General features: G+C 28.3%; 6 protein-coding genes across 6 annotated transcripts; 1 reads left to right on the top strand and 5 right to left on the bottom strand.

The window, feature by feature from the left end:
* Positions 1 to 4,771: 4,771 nt before the first annotated feature.
* Positions 4,772 to 5,398, top strand: BX663DRAFT_549728 (uncharacterized protein; the record flags this gene model as incomplete). The annotated part of the gene is made up of 4 exons (XM_051531167.1): positions 4,772 to 4,834; positions 4,897 to 5,027; positions 5,119 to 5,179; positions 5,264 to 5,398. 4 exons carry the CDS (start codon positions 4,772 to 4,774, stop codon positions 5,396 to 5,398), a joined length of 390 nt encoding a protein of 129 aa, XP_051385752.1.
* Positions 5,399 to 5,949: 551 nt separating this feature from the next.
* On the bottom strand, positions 5,950 to 8,500 carry BX663DRAFT_500835 (ATP-NAD kinase-like domain-containing protein). Its single transcript, XM_051526386.1, has 5 exons — positions 8,226 to 8,500; positions 7,986 to 8,127; positions 7,778 to 7,922; positions 7,034 to 7,672; positions 5,950 to 6,954 (listed from the first exon to the last, which is right to left on the bottom strand). Exons 1-5 carry the CDS (start codon positions 8,398 to 8,400, stop codon positions 6,073 to 6,075), a joined length of 1,983 nt encoding a protein of 660 aa, XP_051385751.1. The 5' UTR covers positions 8,401 to 8,500; the 3' UTR covers positions 5,950 to 6,072.
* Positions 8,501 to 11,322: 2,822 nt separating this feature from the next.
* BX663DRAFT_500833 (uncharacterized protein) lies at positions 11,323 to 12,169 on the bottom strand. The gene has a single exon (XM_051526385.1). It carries the CDS (start codon positions 12,026 to 12,028, stop codon positions 11,546 to 11,548), a length of 483 nt encoding a protein of 160 aa, XP_051385750.1. The 5' UTR covers positions 12,029 to 12,169; the 3' UTR covers positions 11,323 to 11,545.
* Positions 12,170 to 12,888: 719 nt separating this feature from the next.
* On the bottom strand, positions 12,889 to 13,965 carry BX663DRAFT_541169 (uncharacterized protein; the record flags this gene model as incomplete). Its single annotated transcript, XM_051530769.1, has 4 exons — positions 12,889 to 13,256; positions 13,312 to 13,677; positions 13,790 to 13,882; positions 13,944 to 13,965. The coding sequence occupies 3 exons, from the start codon at positions 13,963 to 13,965 to the stop codon at positions 13,322 to 13,324; spliced, it is 471 nt and encodes a 156-aa protein (XP_051385749.1). The 3' UTR covers positions 12,889 to 13,256; positions 13,312 to 13,321.
* Positions 13,966 to 15,645: 1,680 nt separating this feature from the next.
* On the bottom strand, positions 15,646 to 18,005 carry BX663DRAFT_293039 (uncharacterized protein). Its single transcript, XM_051522016.1, has 12 exons — positions 17,915 to 18,005; positions 17,795 to 17,801; positions 17,704 to 17,718; positions 17,579 to 17,648; positions 17,502 to 17,525; positions 17,365 to 17,444; positions 17,121 to 17,270; positions 16,984 to 17,048; positions 16,405 to 16,908; positions 16,227 to 16,347; positions 16,065 to 16,165; positions 15,646 to 16,002 (listed from the first exon to the last, which is right to left on the bottom strand). Exons 3-12 carry the CDS (start codon positions 17,716 to 17,718, stop codon positions 15,738 to 15,740), a joined length of 1,395 nt encoding a protein of 464 aa, XP_051385748.1. The 5' UTR covers positions 17,795 to 17,801; positions 17,915 to 18,005; the 3' UTR covers positions 15,646 to 15,737.
* Positions 18,006 to 18,437: 432 nt separating this feature from the next.
* Positions 18,438 to 21,756, bottom strand: BX663DRAFT_500820 (ras guanine nucleotide exchange factor domain-containing protein). The gene is made up of 11 exons (XM_051526384.1): positions 21,646 to 21,756; positions 21,497 to 21,573; positions 21,131 to 21,442; positions 20,857 to 21,028; positions 20,701 to 20,779; positions 20,621 to 20,637; positions 20,420 to 20,544; positions 19,793 to 20,343; positions 19,538 to 19,697; positions 19,047 to 19,466; positions 18,438 to 18,989 (listed from the first exon to the last, which is right to left on the bottom strand). The coding sequence occupies exons 3-11, from the start codon at positions 21,308 to 21,310 to the stop codon at positions 18,480 to 18,482; spliced, it is 2,214 nt and encodes a 737-aa protein (XP_051385747.1). The 5' UTR covers positions 21,311 to 21,442; positions 21,497 to 21,573; positions 21,646 to 21,756; the 3' UTR covers positions 18,438 to 18,479.
* Positions 21,757 to 21,760: the final 4 nt, after the last annotated feature.

Genomic DNA, 21,760 nt, shown 5'->3' with positions numbered 1-21,760 from the left:
GCATATTAATAATTAATATGGTTATAGCTAGAATATTCACTGTGAATGCGTTGCTTTCCCCAGAAATAATAAATTGTTATATTTTTAGTAACAGCGACAACCCAGGGAGAATAAAGATAAAAATATATCTTATTACATGCAGAATTATTCGGAGACACTATTTCTTACATGATTCTTGACTACGCCAGCAGTATTTGCTTGTCCAAGTTATATTTCTATAATGTCATTTACCTTGTTAAACAAAAAACCATCGTACAAATAGTTCTTGGCATTTTTACATATTCTTTTTTTTTTTTTTTTTTTGAGTAAACGATACAAAGCTTTCATCGACTTGTCTTTTGTTTTTATATTTATCTTTTTCGACAGACAAAACAAACTTTGTAAAAGGGACCGAGGTATAAAGATATGCGTACGTTACAATAGTGTGGGGATAATTCTATTGTTTTGACTGAAGATCAAGTACAGATTGTTTATCTAAAGAAGTGTGTAACAGCATTTTCTATTTATTTATTTATTTATTTTTTTAATTTTTAGGAACATTAGTAGCTTTATAAAAGATAGAACTCTGTTTGAGAATTAAGCTTTTAAACCAATTTTTATAAGATAAAAAGCTGAGATTTAGAAATAAATTTAAAGTATAAATTATTGATTTAGCTCAGCAACTTTAAGTTTATTTCTTTACAATTTAAGGTAATTGTTACCTAATCAAATAAGATGCAGAATTTTATATATATCCACGAATTACATAATCATATAAGGATGATTATAAACTTTATCAAGTATACAACTATTTACTATCTTCATTCCACAATGAAGCCATAAAAATCTTAGAATTAAGCATCTTGACTAAACTCATCCGACAATAAATAGTCCATTTAATATGTTTCATGTCATTTATTTTAATCTTTTGATCCAAACACATTTTAATCGTGAGTATGGATAAGATTAATGTTAAATTTTTAATTTATTCAATTTTCACACTTTTGGATATCTATCTTTAAACCATTTATTTACAAGTATGGTTCTATTCCTTAATACATTATGGGATCTATGAAATTCACTTAATTGATAGGTTAAATAGTACAGTCGCTCATAGGTAACTACTATACGTTGACTGTACACCTATTCCAAACACAGTAAGCAAAAACAGCAAGTATAACCTTTAACTGTTTGTATACAATTCGAAAAAAAAAATAGTAAGTCTTATTATTATCATTTAAATGAACTCTATATTATGCCGTTTGGATCTGTTAGTATTGTATTAAACTTTATTTTATTTTATTTAAAAAAAACAAAAAAAAAACAAATGCATGTATTATTGCCAATTCCTTTCATTAATAATATGTATATACAAATAAACAAGTTTATAGCCTTTCCCCCTCTTCGTTTTCACTTCTTTCTCTTAAACACATTATTTTTAAAGATTGACTTTTATATCCATGTAAAGAAGATTTATTGTCTTTAAAAATGAAAGAGGACCTATACATATTTTAGATACATATAAATATATACATATATAAAGGTACACACCTGGTAAAAAGTTAGAAATAAGCATTTATTTATGAGAACTATTATAAACATATACAAATATACAAATATAGGGTAATGTTAATGAATATACATGTGCATATGTGCGCATATATCCTATAGACAACGAAAGTAAGAGTTCTTTTCAAAGCCTTTGACGATGTCTTCAAGAGAGCGATGATCCCTGGTTTCAGGGACTCTAGGGTAAGTGAAATAAAAAGTAAGTACAGCAATACTCGCAAAGATAGCGAAAGAGTAACCTTTAATGCCTTCAAAGACAAGAGGGAAACACTGACCCAATGACAAAGTCAGTAGCCCAGTTGACTGCTTGCAGTGGCAACAGCACCAACAGCAGAAGAGACATAGGTAGGTGTCACTTCAGAAGTAACCATCCATGGGATAATAGCAAATGAAACAACATAACTAAAGACGGCGACGACTCCAAAAGAGGTCCCAAGAAGCTATAGACATAACCAATGATTAACAAGACACAAAAAAAGATACAGGCACCTGTTTCAGCAATCAGCAAAAGAGAACGGCGACCCATATGATCAATCAAGGATTAAAGAAAGAATAGTAGTGGCAAAGTTGACAACGGTAATGACAATAGCCATGCACTTGGACATTTCAGCAGAGAAGGACATACATATTATTGATAGTCGTAGAGTAATACATGACAGCATTAATACCATTCATTTGTTGAATGACATGAAGAGCAAGAATAGTGAAGGCAATATGACGAATAAGGGGATTAGTAAAGATATGGATCATGTTCATGGATTCATGAGCACCTTTATCAGTAGCAACGAACACCATCTTCAATTTGATCACCAACACAGCACAGAAAGAAGAGACAGTATAGCTCTCTTCCCTCCCCCTCCCCTCTCTCCCAAAGACTAGTATTCATAGGGAGACAATCATAATAGAAAAAAAATTTTTTTTTTTGACTATTTGTAACCATTTGTTAATAAACGTAATAAATGATTATATAAGAAAGATAATAGCAGGAGGAAATATAAAATAGTTCTTTCCTTTCATGTTCATGCCCATAATACTAATGATATAACTATTACTTTATTTGTTTTCTATAATGCATTCCGTTTTCTTTTTCCTTTCCTTTCCTTTCCTTTTTTTTTAATTTTCTATATTTTGACAAGGAAAATAGCAGCGGCATTGTGAGTGTTTCATGTCTGTTCTAATAGACTTGTTCTGGAATTTTTATTCTTTTTTAGAAAAATGGAAAAATATATACATAAATATGAGTAAATCATGTAGTCGTAACTTTTGACTTGTATCAGTTTATTCATCTTTATTATTGACCCAAAATCAGTTGCTTTATTATTATTTATTTAACCTTAATAGCGTAAAAAACAAAACAAAAAGTGAGCTAATGCAGCAATAGGAAATCAAAGCTTTTGTAATACATATCATAGAGTCTCTCTTTATCCATGTATCCGTATTACTTGTAATAGTATAACAATCAAGTCATATTTTATCAATCATGATAATAACTGCCAACAGCAAGCGTCCATAGTAGCATAGCTTCATTAAATACAAGCAGATCCGCTAATAAACTAATACTGTTGCTGCCGGTCTTTTTTTTTTTTTTTTTTTCTTTTAAGAGATAAACAACTCTATCTTTTATATTCCATCTAGATTTATTGATGGGAATATCCTAAAGAATTACTTGTAAATAAATAAGTTTTACAAAAAGGAAAAAAAAAAGAAGTATGCATAAACAATTATCTGTGTAACTATAACGATTCTTACTACTTTACACAGATGCATTTTTGCTGTTAAGCAAAATTTTCTTAATTTGCCTATGAGTTTGCTGGTATATCTTATATTTTGTAAAAGGGAACTACACGCATACACGTTTATGTAATGTTATATCTAGAAGCCATCCTTCTCTCTTTTTTTTTTTTTTTTTTTATTATTATTAGTAATAGTATTATCAAAATATGTTTAAATCATAATTTCAATGTAATAATGATTTCACTAATTCAATTACACAAGATATACATTTTATCTTTCCAATGGATAAAAGTAACTATTTATTTTGAATATGTACAAATAAGTATATTTCATAAACAGTTGTATAAAATAGGATTTTGAGGTATTTTCCTATTATTTGCATGAAAACTTGTTCAGACGATGATATCTTAGAATTCAATTCTCCTTTTAAAATAATCAAGTCTATTTTTAAATTGTACATAATACATCATTCAAACAAAACAGCAGAAAGTGTATCACTTACTCTTTTGTTTTTTTTTTTTAAAAAAAAAAAAAAAAAAAAAAATATGAATATTTTACTACTGATATGCATGCATTTTTTTTTTATCGCGTTATAAACTATCCTCATATTTTCCTTTATATATACATCTATCTGTTTATTGTATATGTTATTAACACTAATATTATCAGATATAGCTTAATTATAATAGACGCGTATGTCATAATGGTATAGCAGAATATATTCATAGTGTCATAATTAATTTACATAATTGTTTATTACACTCATGATCTTTATTACTATCATCATTGAAAAAAAAAAAAAAGAAAAAAAAATTTTTTTGTTCCCAGAAAAATAAAAAATAATCATTTAAATTATTTGGTTTAATCAGGAACCTTATTCTATACAATGCTTTTTTTTTTAAGAAAACAAAAACAAAAAACAAAAAAAGAAATAGTTTAACATTGATATTAAATATAATATGCATCTTAATAGGTAAAATAAATAATGATCATAATAATTGTTATCAATACAACAATGTCAATTTCTTCTTTAAATTTGAATAAATTTCGGGATAGAAAAAAAAAAAAAAAAGGCCATATATCTGACACAAATAAAAAAAAAAGGATAATATATCTATATATTACATTTATTTATATTTTTTAATTACATATAGTAGAAAGATAATATAATGTACATAATAGCAATTACGTAACTTGTCATAGTGACAGAATTAAATATAAACTTTGTTATAGTAACAAAATTACTGTTGTAGAAAATTACAGAATTAAAAAAAAAAATCGCACTGACGAAAACTAAAGTTTATATTGGCACGAGGTAGTAACAAAAATAAAGTCAGCTATCATAATTCAAAAAAAAAAAAAAAAAAGTTTCAAATGTATAAAACCCTGAAATCATCCTTTTTTTCTTTTTTTTTTTTTTTAAAAAAAAATAAAAAGTAGTTCAAGCTTTTCTATTTCTTTTTCTTTAATACATATACAAAAAAAAAAAATGAAGTTTACTACTGCTGCTATTTTCGCTGCCTTGGCTACTGCAGTTTCTGCTAGTTTTACTGTATAGTGTAGTTTAATTTTATTTAAAGGTACATGTCTAACGCACAAGCATTATTTATATAGATTCTTGAACCTTGGAGTGCAACTACTTGGGAATCTGGTAAAAGTGGTACCGTTTCTTGGACCTCTACTCCTGATGAAGCAGGCAAGAAGTGTGAAATCCACTTGTTAACTGGTCCTAGCGATAATGCTATGTAAGTAAAACACACACACACACACACACACACACCTTATATATCTGTCTTAGTATGTTATACTTATGCCTTTTTTTTTTTTTTCATCAAGTTTCGTAGCTAACTTGACTGCCAATGGTAACTTGGTTCCTTGTGAATTCATTGCAGCTACTGTAAGTTATATATAAATATATAATTGATTTATAAATTGCATTTTATTTATTTATTTTTTTTTCGATTTCCTTTTTGTTAATTAGTTCTATCCCCTTCCTGATTATGCCACTGGTAACTACTTTGTTCGTCTTGGTGAGAACGGTGCCAGCTACGAATATTATGCTTATTCTGCTAATTTCCATTTTATCGGTAATGGTACTGTTACCTCTGGACTCTAAGAAAAATGATTTTTCTTTTTTTTTAAAAAAAAAAAAATTATATGTACATATTATATTTTCATAATTCTCGCTCTATCTCGTTTTTGTATATTATATTCTTTTTTATTGTTATTAATATAGTATAGTATGTAAAGAAAGATTTTTTTTCTTTTATGGTTTTGAATAAGAGTTATGTGTATACACAAGTTATAATTGTTTTCTCGAGCACGTAACAAAAAAAAAAGAGGAATAATTAGGTTAAAGCTTTATAAATATCATGTATATATATGTATGTATTTATATAAAACGAATGTATAGATGGAGGAGGGAAAGGATAACATAAAGAGAGAATAATACGAGGAGGTGATTAGTTTCCCCCCCCCTCTCCTTTTCTCTCGTAAAAGGCTCTAAAGAACATACATACATATGTGTTATCCATGTTATGTTATTATTGTATATAATATCACTAAAATGCACGCAATCATCTATATGTATATAAATTATCAAATGGATATTATAGAAAGATCATGTTTATGCTATCAATGCAAATGATATCATTCAAATTATTATTATTTTCATGCCGCTAGAGTTGTGTGTTTATATATATATGTGTGTATCTTTATTTTACATGATGTGTGTAGTAGTGGTAGTCCTATTTACAAGAGTTATATAATATTGGAATATATAAAACCAATTCATTCAGGAATTTCAAACTTGTTCGTATATTTTATAGACACTTTTTCAAGCTCTTTTGTAATATTAGCCATATATCTTGACTTGACAATCTCTTCATCTGTCCAACCTTTAAACCCATCCTCATAGAAATCACTTTCATCATCACTTTCAAATTCATCAGTAGATTCAAAACTAATGCTACTAGAGGAAGAGGAAGTTTCGGGTGGATGATGATAATGATGAACACTGCTTCGACGACGACCATTATTACCTATTCCAGTATGGTAATGATCACAACTATTTGAATCATCATCATCTTCAAAGTAACCAAAGATTTGATCATGATCGGAGGAAGAAGAGACTACAGAAGAAGTAGCAGAGGACTTACGCTGTGTTGACTGAGTAGTAGTGTTATAAGGAGGTGACTGAGTATCACTACGTACCGGTAGAGGGAAGGTATTCGTCGTTGTTGTTGTTTTAGGTGATTGTGATAGTTGTGTAAAACTACTGTTTCGACTGGCTGTAGAAGAAAAGGATGTTTTACTTTGGTTACGAGCAGCATGCGATTCAACAACAGCAAACGATTTTTGTCTTTCACGTTTATTCCAATGAAGACAATTTTGAAGTGAATTAAACCAATCCGTTGCTTGATCCTCTTTACAAACGGTTGGGAATGGATATCTCGAAGCTGTTACTTTAATATGATCTCCTTGTTTTAATTCAATTCTTCCACGACCATCAAAACTTGCCCAAGCTGTATTTCGAGAATTAAAAGGTACACATATACGCAATTCCATTGAATCAGGTACAAGAGTAGGACGAAAAGAAAGTGTATGAGGACAAATAGGTGTAATTAATATAGCTTGAATATCTGGATGAGTAAGCGAACCACCTGCTGAAAGCTTTTTTAATAATAATAATAAAAAAAAATTAGTTTTATGATATTTATACAAACACATATAGTATAAATAAATATTTTACAGAATAGGCAGTACTGCCAGTAGGAGTAGAAATAGCTAATCCATCCGCTTGCACTGTTGTTAAATGCTTATCATCGCCAAATAATTCTAATAGACTCACATAAGGACTGGGCCCACGATCAACAACTAAATCATTAATGACATGATATTTTTCAACTGGAATTGTAGTATAACAAGGTACTTGACGATGTTCACCAATCAAGATAGCATCAGGCTGCTGCTGTTGATTAGATAAATCTTGAGATGCTAACCATCTTTCTTCTTCTTCATCAATATCGTCACCATCTACTTCACCAAATTTCTTCTTCTTTTGACGATGCTTTTTAATTTCTTGACACCAGCCCCCAATAGAAATTTTACCTGTTACAGGATCTCGCACAACGTTACGTAATGGAATTGATTTCGCTTCCTCAGGTGATTTACAATCTGAATGAAGAACTCGACGATACACTGTACAAGTCAAACGACCTCTCAAATTAATTCGAACACCACGATCAATAGCGTTGTGTAAATGAAGTTTATAGCGATCAAAATCGAATGGAGTTAAAAATCCAAGTGAACCTAAGTGAAAGGGAATAACAGGAGGAATATAATTTTGAAATAACCAAGAAGAGAATAAGACAGTACCATCGCCACCAAGCTAATATATATTTGTATATTTGAGTATTATGTATGTGTGTGTATGTATATGTACATGTGCGTGTATATATGTATATATATATAAATATTATATTATATACTTTACTGTAATGATGAAATCAAAGGATTTTGGTTGTAAAGCACATAACTCAGGTGTCCAAAATTTAAGTTTATCTTGAGCTTTTGGATGATTTTTAATAATTTTATCGTATTTAAATCGTTTTGAATTTTTCAACTTTTCATCCACGAAACTATATGAGTAATAACAGTAATAAAATAAGTAAATAAATAAATAAAAATATGAATGATCTTACCAAGTGATGCCACAATTATCTTCACGAGGCATTTCAATTAAATACAAAGCCATATCACGGGTCATTTTGATGAGTGAACAATCACCAGGCTTTGTGATGATCATGACACTCTTGGGATTATCCCATTTTAATCGTGTTTTGCCTATAAAACAGGTACGTAATTGTAAATAAGAAAGAAAGAAAGAAAGAAAAAAAGAAAGAGAGAAAAAAAAAAGCTGAAAACAGATTGTTTGATTTTACCCATTTTTCTAGCTACTTCTCTGACAGCATCTGCAGTGTCAGTTAGATAGGAAGTATGCTGTGCACGAGGAATAGTTTTTACAGTTGAATTTCTTTTCCCTGGTTGAGTGTTTGTAGCTAAAGCTGTTAAAGCATCAGTTAATGCAGAACATGGTATGTTAGATAGTGATTCCATTCTTCTATTATTATTATTTTTGAATAAATAAAATAAGCTTATAAAAAATAAATAAATAAATAAAAATAAAAATAAAAATACGTAAGCGAGTGAAACCAGCACTTTTTATGCTAGTAAATTTGTTCTGTCATCAAAACAAACTTTTGAATGTTAAATTGGAAAAAAAAAAAAAATTAAAGTTCAGGCGTTCTTGTTGCAAAACAAATTTAATTAGTTTTGATGAATATGAATATCAATCAATAATAAGAGAATCACTGCTGATCATTAACTACAGTAACTAGAAGATAGATTTTCAATAGACTATGGTCCTTTTCTAACAGAAAGAGTGTATTTATAGCTACAAATAGTATTCCCATTAAGACGCTATAATTCAAAGATACAATCAAAGACATAAGACTACTTTTATTCAAAGCAACTAAAATGCATCAAGCGCTGTAATTCAACAAAGCTTTTAACTGTTCAAAAAATAAATAAAATAAACTGAATCTTGCAGTAGATAATATTATATATGTATTCCATGAAAGAAAAAAAAAAGCAAATAGTTAAAGCTGATACACATTTAACGTGCTCTGATCACCTTTTCTTTTAGGTAAAATTATACGTTTTTCAAACTTGAATGGAAGCAGATCTTAACGACGATATTCTTGTAGAGAACATGGCATGTATTGCAGTTTCTAATTGAAAAAAAAGGCAGATAGATACATTATTGTTAACTTGAATCTTCTTTATCGCTTGCATCATCTTCATATTGCAAGTTGTCTAAAATTATAAATAAATATCGTCCTACATTATCAAAATCTGGCTATTTGCAAGATGACTTTAACCATTTACAGGTTATACTAATAAAAAGATGTTGATACCTATTTTATTATATGGGCTGAGTAAACTTGTCAGTAGTGATGGTGCTATCATCCTGTCTACGAGGACACTGGTTCCTAGCTTATTTGTATTTTTGATTTTCATCGTGTTACTCAAAGGCCTTTTTTTTTTCTTGATCTAACTTTAACAATATACCAAATGTTTGAATAATAAACCTATAAATAGAATAGATTTTTTCTTATTTTCCTCCTAAATAATAGACGGCTAGTCAAGTTTATTAAATAGATGTTATAAAATAAGAATAACCCCCTTATTTAAATAATAACATGCATGTCTTATTATTAAAAGAAAGTAGTTGGGAAGGAAGAATTAATAATTGTCTCAAAAAAAAGTCACATTGAATGAATTCCTCTAAAAATAGATAAAACCAGGGGGATTTACCTCTTTTTTTCCCTTTCCTCCTCCTCCTCACCCCCCCACACAGACATACAATAATAATCCGTCAAAATTTTTACAGCGGCGACATAGAAAAAAAAAATGACATGTAATATAATAACCTCACCTTGACTGGTTCAAAAAATCAATACTATGAAGAAAATAAAATCATCAAAAGGAACAAGATAACCTTAATATTTTAACAACAGGCTTTAAGATAAGTATTTATTTTAAAGTTATATAATACGATTATAGAAACAAGAAGACGCAAGATATAAGTTGTATAAGGATTTTATATTACTTGATATCTCAATAGACAAAAAAAAAAAAAAAAAAAGACTTCAGCCACACAGGCACTTTTTTTTTCTCCTTTCATATATGCATATTTATATTTATATATTTCAAAATATAAATGACTTTTAGTTCGTATAATTTCAATAGAATAGGTAGTGAAGAAAGGCGGTTTCAACTTCATATATTAAAACGACCAGAAACTGTTGTTATTTCCGATATTTTTATCCCGATGATACTATTTTATTTTTAGTGACAGCCATATTTGATAAAAGTTTTTTCCTTTTTAAATCATGTAGCACAAGACGCGTGAAAGTGATTATGATTATAGATGGATTGATTGAAAAAGAAACAAAAATCTTTTTGTTTATCAATATAAATAGATGCATCTATTCAAATATAAACGTCTATTTTTCTGAATCTGAGCTTTTTTTTTTTCTTTTTGTTATAATACCATCGTCTGAATTTCAAGTCAAGTCATTCAAAAAAAAAAAAAAAAAAGATTAGTAGGACATGTGAATCAACAGCAGGAATATACACACAAAACATCTTTTATTGTTTACGATTTACTATACAAGCAGTAGATTTTAAACTACAATGTACATGTTAATACTATTTGAATATATTATTTCACGTGTTTTCTTTTTTAAAAATACTTAGTACTATGTATAATTTTTGTTTCTATGACGTGCAAAAAAACTTTTTTATTTATATGTTTATGTATTTTTTTTTAAAAAAAAATATACATGTATATTTATATAAAAAAATAAGAATTTCATTTCTATTATTTTTTTTAACTTAATATCTCTCCTCCCTCTCTCACTCTCTCTCACTCTCTCTCACTCTCTCTCACTCACTCTCTCTCACTCACTCTCTCTCTCTCTCTCCCTTTTCTTTTTATTTATTCTATTGTGACATTATCATTTGTTTGAGATTTTACCGAGAAACTTTGTACAGATCTTCGGTGTTTATAATTCATATATTGGGATCTGCAGAGCCCTCCAATTTTAGGTGATTATTATTATTTAATGAAAAAAAAAAAAAAAAAAAAAGAAAAAAGAAAAAAGAAAAAAAAAGCCATGCTTCTTCAGCTATTTAAAACAGAAATATATTCTATTTATAATGTAGCACTTGCTATTATCCTTTAATGAAATTAAATATAGACCAAACCATAGATAGAAAAAGATAGATAAATTTGTTTTATAAGAGTACCTTTAATATACATATGTTTTGCGTATGGTAATACAAATAAGATACAAGAAAAAGGGAAAAGATATTCATTCGTACCACTAATACCTAATAATAATAAATAGAAAAAAAAAAGTCTAACTACAAACATGTATAAAAACAAAATCAATTTTTTTTTATTATTATATACAACGATAACAAAAAAAATAAATAAATAGAGTATTGGCTAATTATAGCCAAAGTTCTACATTATATTCTGTATTATATAAATAGTATAAATGTATTATTAGAATAAAACAAAACGATAATTAGTAATAATAGTAAATAGTAATCAAGAAAAGAAAGAGAAGAAGGTGAGGGATAAGTTACTAATGTTAAATGATATGACAAGAAATAAAAAGAGAACGAATGCTTAATAAGAAAATGTAGTTGCTACAGCTGGAGCAGTCATTGGCACAAGATAATCATTTGAGTAATCTTCTTCTTCAATCGTTGAATGTCTGTAATGATTTGTTGATAATTTTGTAAAAAAGAGTGGACCTTCTGTAGATAGACTTGTTGTATTAATCGTAAGCTTGGGTCTCTTTTTATTATTTTTCTTATTTATAATAAACTCTGTTGTTGTTGTTGCTATAGGTGTTTCTATATCAGGACTGCTTGCTTCAGAATCAAATGCAGAAGGAGAAGAAGGTATTTCCAATGATAGCTTGGGTATAGCAGGGTTTATTTTATATTGGATAGGCGGTAAAGAAAAAGGAGAGCCACGATCATAGTCGGATGCTGAATAAGTGTCGATAATAACTATATGTTCAACATCAAATCTAACTGTCTTTTCACTTCTTTTCCTTTTTCGTGTTATTAAACATGATGACGTTGATTTCATTGTTAAAGCCATTTTTACAAGTGTATATTGATATGTATATATATATAAGTGAATGTGTGTATGAGTGTGTGTATATATGAATGCCTCTCTATATATGTATATGTGTGTATGTATGTATGTGAAATAATACTTGTAAATAAATAAATAAATAAATAAAAAGAAGAGAGGAAAAAAAGATACTTGATATGTGTTTATATATAAACTAATAAAAAATAAAAATAAAATATAAACTCAATTTATTATTATTTTTTCTTTTAAAAATAGTATCAAAAAGTGTAAAAATATAAACTTTTTTTTTTTTTTTTTTCTTAGCTTCTCACGTGCCTTACCAACCAGCATGAAATTAAAAGGAGTCGCCTTTTTAAATAATAATAATTCAGACTACTTCAAATTCAGACAATGTAAGTTTTTTTTTTTTTTTGGGCGAATCAAAATTAATTTTCAGACGTCTTGTTTATCTTTTTTGGGAAATGTAAAAACGGAAATCAGAGACAAGTTCAAAGTAAAAATTTAAATTTGGCTTTACCTGTAAGATCTTCAAGTCGACACCCCACCGAGATGGGATGTAACAACCACATTCGAGATAGCGCTTTGTCTTTTGAAGACATTGGGATGATCATTTCCGCTTCAGATTGATGTAGTAATGGTTAACATGTTCTTTGCAGCCATCACATCTCGATTCCAATAAATATAGCAACTTTTGCAGATGAATATTTGATGGATTCTATGTGCATCATCTCCCTTTCCACATGCGAGGTTTTGAAGCTTGGTTTCAAGACAGGAATTGCATGTCTATACAATACAGGTGTAATATATTGTATTAGTACGCTTATTATATCCACATGTATGTATTTTTCTACCTTGGATATTTTGTATTCGTCTATGTCTAGAAGCAACAATTCTCCAAGCTTTTCTCGTATTTTCAGCTGCCTGTATATCTTTTCTGATATACCATGCTTTAGCCCTTTAAATTTTACCTGGCTTTTGTTTTTAAGTCCATTGCCAAATACAACTAACGGCATCTTGCGGCGGTTGCCCTCCTCAAACTTCTCCTTGTGTGTTCTTTTTTTTTTTTTTCGTCTTTCCTCTTCTTTTTTTGTTGTATTTTTTTGGGACATTAATAAGAATGTTGCCTGTATTTTTCTACAGAATGATATCCTGCACGTATATCCGTCTGTATATATGCTATTTAAAAAGCATCTTTCCTTTTCGATGAGGCAAGTCTATTAAGCCTTCAAGACTATTCAAATTTAAAATTAGTGTGCTTATTTCTTGTAAACAATGTTAACATTTGCCTGTTAATGTTTAATTTCGAAAAATCAAAGTAGACAAAGAAACATCTTTGTATCCGTTGGAAAGGAGTCTCTTCATCTTGTTTTTCCAAAAAAAAAAAGCCCCAGGAAATATGCCATCTAAATTTTGGCTATCGATCTTTATAAAACGCCAACGAAGACTTGGTTTTGGAAACAAACTAAAGGGCCTGGGTGGAACGAACTTCTTTTCATTGTCTTTGCTTGTCTTTTTATTCTTCTTAACCTTCTTCTTTTTTGATCTTTTTCTATTTGGTGGATTTGTCTGCTCTGATTGTTCTAGTAAACCAGGCTGTGTTTGTGGGTTTTCCTCAATTAAGGCTTCGTATTTAACCAGAATATGCCTTAATGCTGGTATTATACCAAAAGGTGCTTTATTGAGAGTTTCTTTTTGTCATCGGAAACGAAGGTAATCGGTTTCTAATTTCTAAAATCAATGGTTTTGAGAGGGCACGGATGTTACCTTGGGCTTCTTCACTTAATGAAAAAGCAATGTTGCCATTCATAGCTGGTTGTATCTCATAGGAAAGCACTGCATCTGAGACATGTTTGAATACTATATGTTTTATAATAGATATCTTCACCTCCTTTTGATAAAAAAAAAAAATCTCACTTACGGGAAATTTTGCATGTAGACATTTTGATTTGTTGCGGACACAAACTATTTCAGCGGTAGAGAAACAGTGTATCTTTGATAATTGAGTCCAAGATTTCTGTTTAGTAACTCTTTCAATGTAAAGTTATGGTTTGGGCATTCTTTAGTCCTTGCTGAAGAATGACCCATATTGTTGCAAGATTTATAGGGTAAGTTTTGATTGCTTGAAGAAGTAGAGCTTCTTGCCCTTTTTGCATTTGCTTTATCTTTCTTTTCTTTATAAGTATCCTTTCTTTTGACACCTTTTAATAGTTTGAGTAAGTTTGGTTTATCAAACAATATAGTTTATATTACCCTTTTTCATAAATTGTTTGTTTGTGTTATCATTAACAGCTTTTGCTTGTACGCTTTCATACTTGTGCTGTTTCTTAGCCTGTATAAAAGCCTCAACATTAGCATAGATGGGTGTACACATTTTGTTTAAAATAAAAAGAAAGAAGAAGATTTGCGGACAAACCAGGCATACAAAAGTATTGGCTTGCTAATTGGTATTTCACAAGTCTCGAATATATCAATTCAATATAGCACGTCTACACACTAGCCTCCCAAAGTGTTTTATTTTTATTATTCATTAATCTCTACATTCAGTTACAGGGCAGTATCTATTGTCTTTTGTATTGGATCTTTTCATACTTTAATGTTATTGTATTGCCTCACTTTATTATTGTAGGTGGATCAGTCATTTAAATTAGGTTGATTTCATCACAGTTTTCCTTTACAAACGACATTTATTCCAGCATATATATCACAATAGATAACATGATTGTAGGTCATCATACTCTAAGAGAAAAAAAAAAAAGAACAAGGTTTTTCCTATGTATAGGTTGTTATACACGCTGTTCATTTTGATCTCCCCCTTTTTTTTTTTCAGAATTGAGCAGAATTGCTTCCGCTTTCATTAAACAATAGAAACTTTGTTGGCCAAGTAAAAAGTTATATACAAATAAATTTTGAGTTCCATTCTTAGTTCGTGTAGTGCTCTAGTGGTACAAGTGCTAGAGAAGCTGACTATCTTTAAGAATTCACTCCCATAATCCCCATATTTTCTCTGTCGTAAATTGGTTTCCCATTGTATAGTTAAATCAACACCAAAAGATGGACTTCTCTTATAATGCGCTAGCTAAACCTTCTTAAGGTTGTTTGTAAGTAGCATCCATGTAAGAGGTAAAAAAAAAAAAATAGTTGACCTGTTAGCCTACAGTTGCATTTTAGTTCGACCAACATTTTGTCTCAACAAGACTTCTGAAAATTAATTATGATTCGCCCAGAAAAAAAACTAACATTGTCTGAATTTGAAGTAATAGTGGTCGTTGTTGATAAAAATGAACAATAATATAAAAATAGCTTTTTTTCTTTTATTTTTTTTCTAACTTTCACTTTTTTGGGTCTAGAATTTTTTAATTTTTTTTTTCTTTTTCTTCTTTTTTTTAATATATAAATATATAAATAATTATAATTATATCTTCTTATTAGTAATTCTATAATAATAACAAGTGTTGAGCACACACGTATTTTTATATACAAAACTTGTCTAAATATAGCTTAATTATGATAATGATGATGATAATAATGACAATAAAAAATCTATTAATAATAGAATTCTTCTATTATTATATTGCCCTGAATTATTAACAAGTAGTACAAACTCAAACACTATCAAGTAATACAAATACAACAAAAACAAAAAAAAGTCTTTTATTAATAAGTGGTAGTAGTAGTAGTAGTAGTTGTTGTTGTTGTTGTTGGGAATAATGCGCTAAAGTTTTTTAACATATTCTTGTATTTGAATTCGATCTTGTTCGCGAATTGGACCTACACGTTTTAGTACAAGTTGTAAATAAGACACATAATTTTCGATATCATTTATAGGCGAAGGCACATTAGATCCTTGAAGTGGTACATTTAATCCTTGAAATATATCTGATACTGATTTCTTGAATCCATTCAATCTTTTAACTTCTTCTCTTAATTTTAATAATTCTTCTGAATTATTATCTACTGATTTACTACTATTACGTTGACTTGTATGAAACATATTAATATTTAGTATTTATTCGTCTTTTCCTTTTTTTTTTTCTTCTACCTTTTCATAAGTTCATAATTATCAAAAAATGAAGCGTTATTTCCATAAGGTGTCATAGGTTGTTGATGACTGCTATTCCAACGTTGCTGAGAATTTTGAATCTAAAATGAAATAGGAATTCATTACTATTATGAAAGAATAAGAATCATAATAAATACTTACTTCAATATCTTTAATAATACTCGGTCCTTTATATTTTTTAATAGGTGATGTCATCATAGTTGGATTGTTGTTATTTGTTCTTATTATGCCATTATTATTTGGTAATTTTTGTTTACCACTACTACCCAATAATTTAATTTCTTCTATTGATTTTATATTCATTCTTTTCGCTTCTAACCTTTCTCTATGTGACGTATCTTCTGTTCGGTTATTGAGAATAGCCAATGAATTCACTTTACTCATATTAGATGATTTTGATTTACTACTTGATGATGTACCCATATCATCGTCACTACTACTGCTACTATTACCACTACCATTATTACTATTACTACTACTACTACTACTACTACCGTCTACTTTTTCTTCTTCTTCTTCCTCTTTTTCAAAAAATAAATTTCTATTCGAGTTTTCTTTTTTAATAGGTGACGATAATAGTGATGGTAATGATAACTTTTGCTTCTTTCTAGGCATCATGATTTGTTTCTTTTTTATTTCTTCTTCACTATTCTCGGATTCATCGTCTGATAAATCTCTAGAAGGACGAAGACGTCTTCCCTTTTTCATGCCTATTGATTTGTTTTGAGCCTGATGTTGACCACATCTAGGAGAGAAATGAGGAGGAACAAAGGCAGCAGGTGTAATAAGACTATTATTAATTGCACAAGTAGCATGAAAATAACTTGAAATGCATCAACATATATAGGTTAATATGAGTTATATGTGTATACATATACAAAAAAAAAAAAAGGCTTACATTTGACAACCGGGCTCCTCACATTGAATACATAATCCTTTGTTTTGATGACAATATTTACATTCCTATAATGAAGGTTAATTTATTCATTCATTCATTCGTTTCCTTGTAAATAATAAAAGTATTAAAATAATTACATGTATATTTAACAATGATCGAGGGACAGAATAAGGAAGTTTTCCTTCATCAATTAATTTATTCCACATTGCACAAACGACATGCATAAATTCGCCCGCTACATCAGTCTTCTTGACTGCACCTGTTTGCATTGGACAACAAATAATATTCTATACATAAAGTTATTTTTTTTTAACATTATTTTTTTTTTTTTTTTTTTTTTTTTTTTTTTTTTTGAATCATGATTCACATTCATATATTTACAGTAGCTTTCTTTTTTCTCTTATTATCACATCTGTCACAAAACCAATCATCATCAGGAATTTCTTCAACATTATAACAACCTATCATATACAAGTAAGTAAGAAAGTACTAGATAAAGATATATTCTTCTACTTTACGTTTATGTACAGGCATATTACATCCTTTAAATTCAATTAGTTTTATTAAATATATTGTCTAGTAAATAAAATTTTACCTTTTCCATCACAGAAAATGATTGGATTTTTTGAAGTAGATCGATCTCCTTCACAAATATAGCAAGCATCCTATAAACAAGGTTAACAATGAAAATACATATTGGTTTCTTTAAAATAATCAAACCTCATCTGATGGCATCTATAAGAACAAGAATGATTATTATTATTTTCTATAATTATTATTATTATTATTTTTTTTTTGCATAATTTATTACCTTGAATCTATATAAAAAAAATTAGTTTGAAAAAAAAAAAAAAAAGATATATAAATCAACCAAATTTTGCATACAAATATGAGTTTATATAGAATGTATTTTATCATGACAAATACATACATACATAAAATTGATTTAATTTTGATTTTAATTTGATTTATTCTATTCTATTCTTCTCCTTAGCTGTATTTTACAGTTTTTTTTAAAAAAAAAAAAAAAAAATATTTATGTATATTAATTTCTCGATTGTTATATCTTTTATACGATAAATATTTTTTTTTCTTACAAAAAAAAAATACACACGTACATACACACACACACGCACACACACACACACACACGCACGCACACACTCGTATATACACACACAGAGAGAGAGAGAGCCGGGTAAAAAAAATATTAATAACTGTGTAGAGAAAAATAAAATAAAATAAAAATAAATAAAATAAAAAAAAAAGGTACAAGAAATAATGAAATAATAAAAAAAAAAATAAAATAAAAATAAGAAGAAAAAAAAAATATTTTTTTTTTTTTTTTTTTGAAGAGTGGCGCCTTTTTTTTATTATTTATTCATTCATTCAAAATGTCGATTTTCATTAAATGTATACATACACATATTAAAAAAAAAAAGGGTCACACTGTTCTGTGACGTAATTTTTTATTTATTTTATTTTTACTTCTTTTGTTAATATTCTTGATATATTTGATCTTCTAAAAGAGAAGCAAGTTGATCTAATGTAGAAGACGAAGGTCCAATTTTACATTGTTTAAAGAATGGAAAATAATTTAATTCAGTAGAAAATGAATAGTTTTCAGTAGTATAGCCTAGTACAGTATGAATGAATTGAATGAGGATTCGAAACTTTGTAAAGTTAATCAAGCCATCTTTTCGCTTTGTCTCATTTCCTTCAAGTATAAAAGTGAGATCTTTAAGGATGATAGGAAAGAAAGGTATACAGGGTATTTTGATAGAAGAGGATACTATTTTCTTCAAGGCTGTTCGATAATAGTTCATATTGTGACATACATTCAAATATTTTAATAGTTGTTTATAAGCCAACATATCACGAGTAGAAATAGACGGCTGATGATCATCCTGACCTTCCTTTGTTATCTCCTCTCTAAATTCTTTTAATTGAGTTAAACCCATAGTAATGATCATACAAGTATGAAAATTATTCCAATGGAGACAATACTAGAAATTTTGTATTAGTTTGTTGGTTATGCTAATAAAAGAGATGATACAAATTACCTTGGCTATTTCAATCATCTTGTGTATCATGCTTCTTCTTCGTTTACTATTTATTGTATATAGACTAATTTCTGAAATAATCCATTGCGTTAGTTTATTGGCTCTTTCTGTCATTAGACTAATCGAATTCACTTCTTTTACTTTGCTTAACTTTAAATAATCTTGAACTGTAATCGATTTAAAGATATAGAAATCAGCGAGTGTTAGATATTTTGCAATATCTTTAGAGTTTAAAGTGAACAAGATAGAAGAAGGAGGAGGAGGAGAAGCCTCTGTGGATGATGTAGGTGATTCAGGAGGTGATGGAGTAGTTTGAATAGAGGAAGTAAATGATAGAAAGCTAGGTGTAATAGAAGGTTTTCTTCCTGTTGTAGTCGTAATATGACTATTACATAAATACGGTTGAGTTAACTTTGATTTCTAAATATAAGAAATAAATAAGAAATAATAATAAAAAAGATTTAATATGGGTAGTATTAGCATGTATTTACTTGTTGATTGAATTCTCTTTGAATCATATCAGCTTCAATCGTGAACCCAGCACGTAATACATTACCCATTAAAAAGGCCTTTAATCTAGAAATTAATATTGGATAATTCATAAAATCTTGAAATTGTAAGTTGATCCATCTTAGAATGACGTTTAAAATTCTATATATAGATGTATATAAAAAGAGTAAGTCAAGTCCAGTTCATTCCATTCCATTCATCTTTCTCTCTTTTATATGATATATTGAATACTTTACTTGACTTGAATACATCTTTCCCGTATTTTAAATTGTGGTGGGGATAATAAAGTAGCTTCTAAATAAAATCTTTCCATCAAGTTTTCTAGTAATTCACAAGGATTGGTAAAGAAATGATGACACAAGATAAAGGTATCAATGTAATCAACATCTTGAGGTCTTTCATCATCAACTGCTAATCTTTGAAATAACTTTTCAAATGTGCCTGCCACAATTTGTAATTTATAATTGGATACAATTTCCATAATTAAAACATGATTTCCATTTTCAGATATATAAATTCGAGACCCTTCTTTAACCTCCTTTTCTTCTTTAACAACATATCGAAGTAATTCATCCTCAAATAGCATCATTGATTCTCGTCTTTTCTTATTCTGTTCTTCTACTAATAAGAGTGTAAATGGCTGCAAAATGCTTTCTTGTAATCTTTTCATCCTTTTATTGATCCTGAGCCAATTTAAATATCTTTTCCCTTGTTTCAATTTCTTGCTTGTATTTAATTCTTCCTTTCCCCTTTGAAAAGAAGTAGCAGAGTCTGTAATAGAGACCAGCTTTACTTACTTTATTTAATATAATCACAATCTATCATAAAAGACATTATATAGAAATGTATGTCTGTATACATACCTCATGTAAAGGGACTGTTTGTATACAATTAATATTATTTAAATCTTCTATTTCTCCTCTTTCTTTATCGTCATCCTTTTCATTATTGTTAAAAATAGAAAGATGACGAATCCATCTTTTACCAACTAATCATAGCATTTATTATCAGTACTGTACTACAGCCAATCTTTTATATAAAGATACATGTATATAATTATTTACCCGTATTATTCTTTTCACTATAATAAACAAATCATTTATTTGAATTAAGAATAAAATAAAATAAATACATACATACATACCTTCTTCTTATCAAGTGTTGTTCATCATTATTAGTAGTATAACAAAATAGGTTCAAATTGCTGTCGTCATCATAGTCTCCTATATACATCATTAAATACATCTTTTCTATTTAATATATTTATATACATTTATACATATTTTTTTTTCATTTTCACCTGGTTGATCCAATGAATTAGGTGTTAAAGGAGGTGTTGTCAATAATTTATTAGTAGGGAAAGGACGCGATCTACTTTTCTTATTATGATAACAAGTGCTGGTTGTTGACATGACTAATGAAACAAATAATAAAGACCTTATCATTTGATTTAGTTGTGACATAATCAATATCTTATTACATAATATAAATGTTAATTATAAACTTTTTTTTTTTTTTTTTTTTTTTTTTTTTTTTTTTTTTTTTTACTTTCTTCTATCATCATCCTCATTTACCTTGTCATTTCTTTTTTCTTCTATTGTCAAGCAAGAGGACTGTTCAGTTTTCATTCTTTGAATTGTATCCATGAAATGTTGAATAAATATAAACGTATCTAAACCATGTGCATGGTTATCATTATATATTTTAGAAAGAATAATTTTGATAATAGAACATGTTAAAGTAGCTGCATTCATGATTGTTGTGAAATGATCTTCTTCCAACAAAATAAGAGATACGTTATTTTCATTGTCAATAAATAACTTGGGTATAAAAATAAATAAAATATCTAGAGTTGAATCTAATGTTTCCCATAAACAAATATCTAACTAAATAGTATATTTAGAGTGTATTGTTGTTTATACATCAATTATTATTATTACATTTTTATTTCTGTTTAAAATAATGCATTTTATTTGCTTTAGAATCTGCTTTGTTTCATTTATATAATCATTTAATTCTTTCATTATAAATTTAAAAAAGAAAACAAGTAAGTAAAACAAAGAACAAAAAAAGGGGGGGGGATACTAACAGATAATAAAACTTGACAAATAAGGAGAAGAAGAAATAGGCTATTTTGTCTTGCAAACAAAGTTTACGTGCATATCATATATGCAAACTTTTTTTTTTTTTTTTTTTTTTTTTTT

Source organism: Cokeromyces recurvatus (assembly GCF_025118155.1).
Source record: "Cokeromyces recurvatus strain NRRL 2243 chromosome Unknown BX663scaffold_5, whole genome shotgun sequence".
Classification (NCBI taxonomy): domain Eukaryota; kingdom Fungi; phylum Mucoromycota; class Mucoromycetes; order Mucorales; family Mucoraceae; genus Cokeromyces; species Cokeromyces recurvatus.
This window is presented reverse-complemented; position numbering and strand designations above follow the sequence as displayed.

What these genes read in the sequence shown, in the direction of transcription:
- BX663DRAFT_500820 (XM_051526384.1), bottom strand. Translation starts at nt 21,310, where the DNA reads ATGAATGCAGCTACTTTAACATGTTCTATTATCAAAATTATTCTTTCT. An exon ending in AAGAAAAAAGAAATGACAAG is followed by an intron (nt 21,029 to 21,130) that starts GTAAATGAGGAT and finishes TTATGTAATAAG; the next exon opens with ATATTGATTATGTCACAACT. An exon ending in TAATTCATTGGATCAACCAG is followed by an intron (nt 20,780 to 20,856) that starts GTGAAAATGAAA and finishes TGATGTATATAG; the next exon opens with GAGACTATGATGACGACAGC.
- BX663DRAFT_293039 (XM_051522016.1), bottom strand. An exon ending in GATCATTGTTAAATATACAT is followed by an intron (nt 17,049 to 17,120) that starts GTAATTATTTTA and finishes CCTTCATTATAG; the next exon opens with GAATGTAAATATTGTCATCA. An exon ending in GATACGTCACATAGAGAAAG is followed by an intron (nt 16,348 to 16,404) that starts GTTAGAAGCGAA and finishes ATTATTGGGTAG; the next exon opens with TAGTGGTAAACAAAAATTAC.
- BX663DRAFT_500833 (XM_051526385.1), bottom strand. Translation starts at nt 12,028, where the DNA reads ATGGCTTTAACAATGAAATCAACGTCATCATGTTTAATAACACGAAAA.
- BX663DRAFT_500835 (XM_051526386.1), bottom strand. Translation starts at nt 8,400, where the DNA reads ATGGAATCACTATCTAACATACCATGTTCTGCATTAACTGATGCTTTA. An exon ending in CCTTTGATTTCATCATTACA is followed by an intron (nt 7,673 to 7,777) that starts GTAAAGTATATA and finishes AATATATATTAG; the next exon opens with CTTGGTGGCGATGGTACTGT. An exon ending in CTGGCAGTACTGCCTATTCT is followed by an intron (nt 6,955 to 7,033) that starts GTAAAATATTTA and finishes TTATTAAAAAAG; the next exon opens with CTTTCAGCAGGTGGTTCGCT.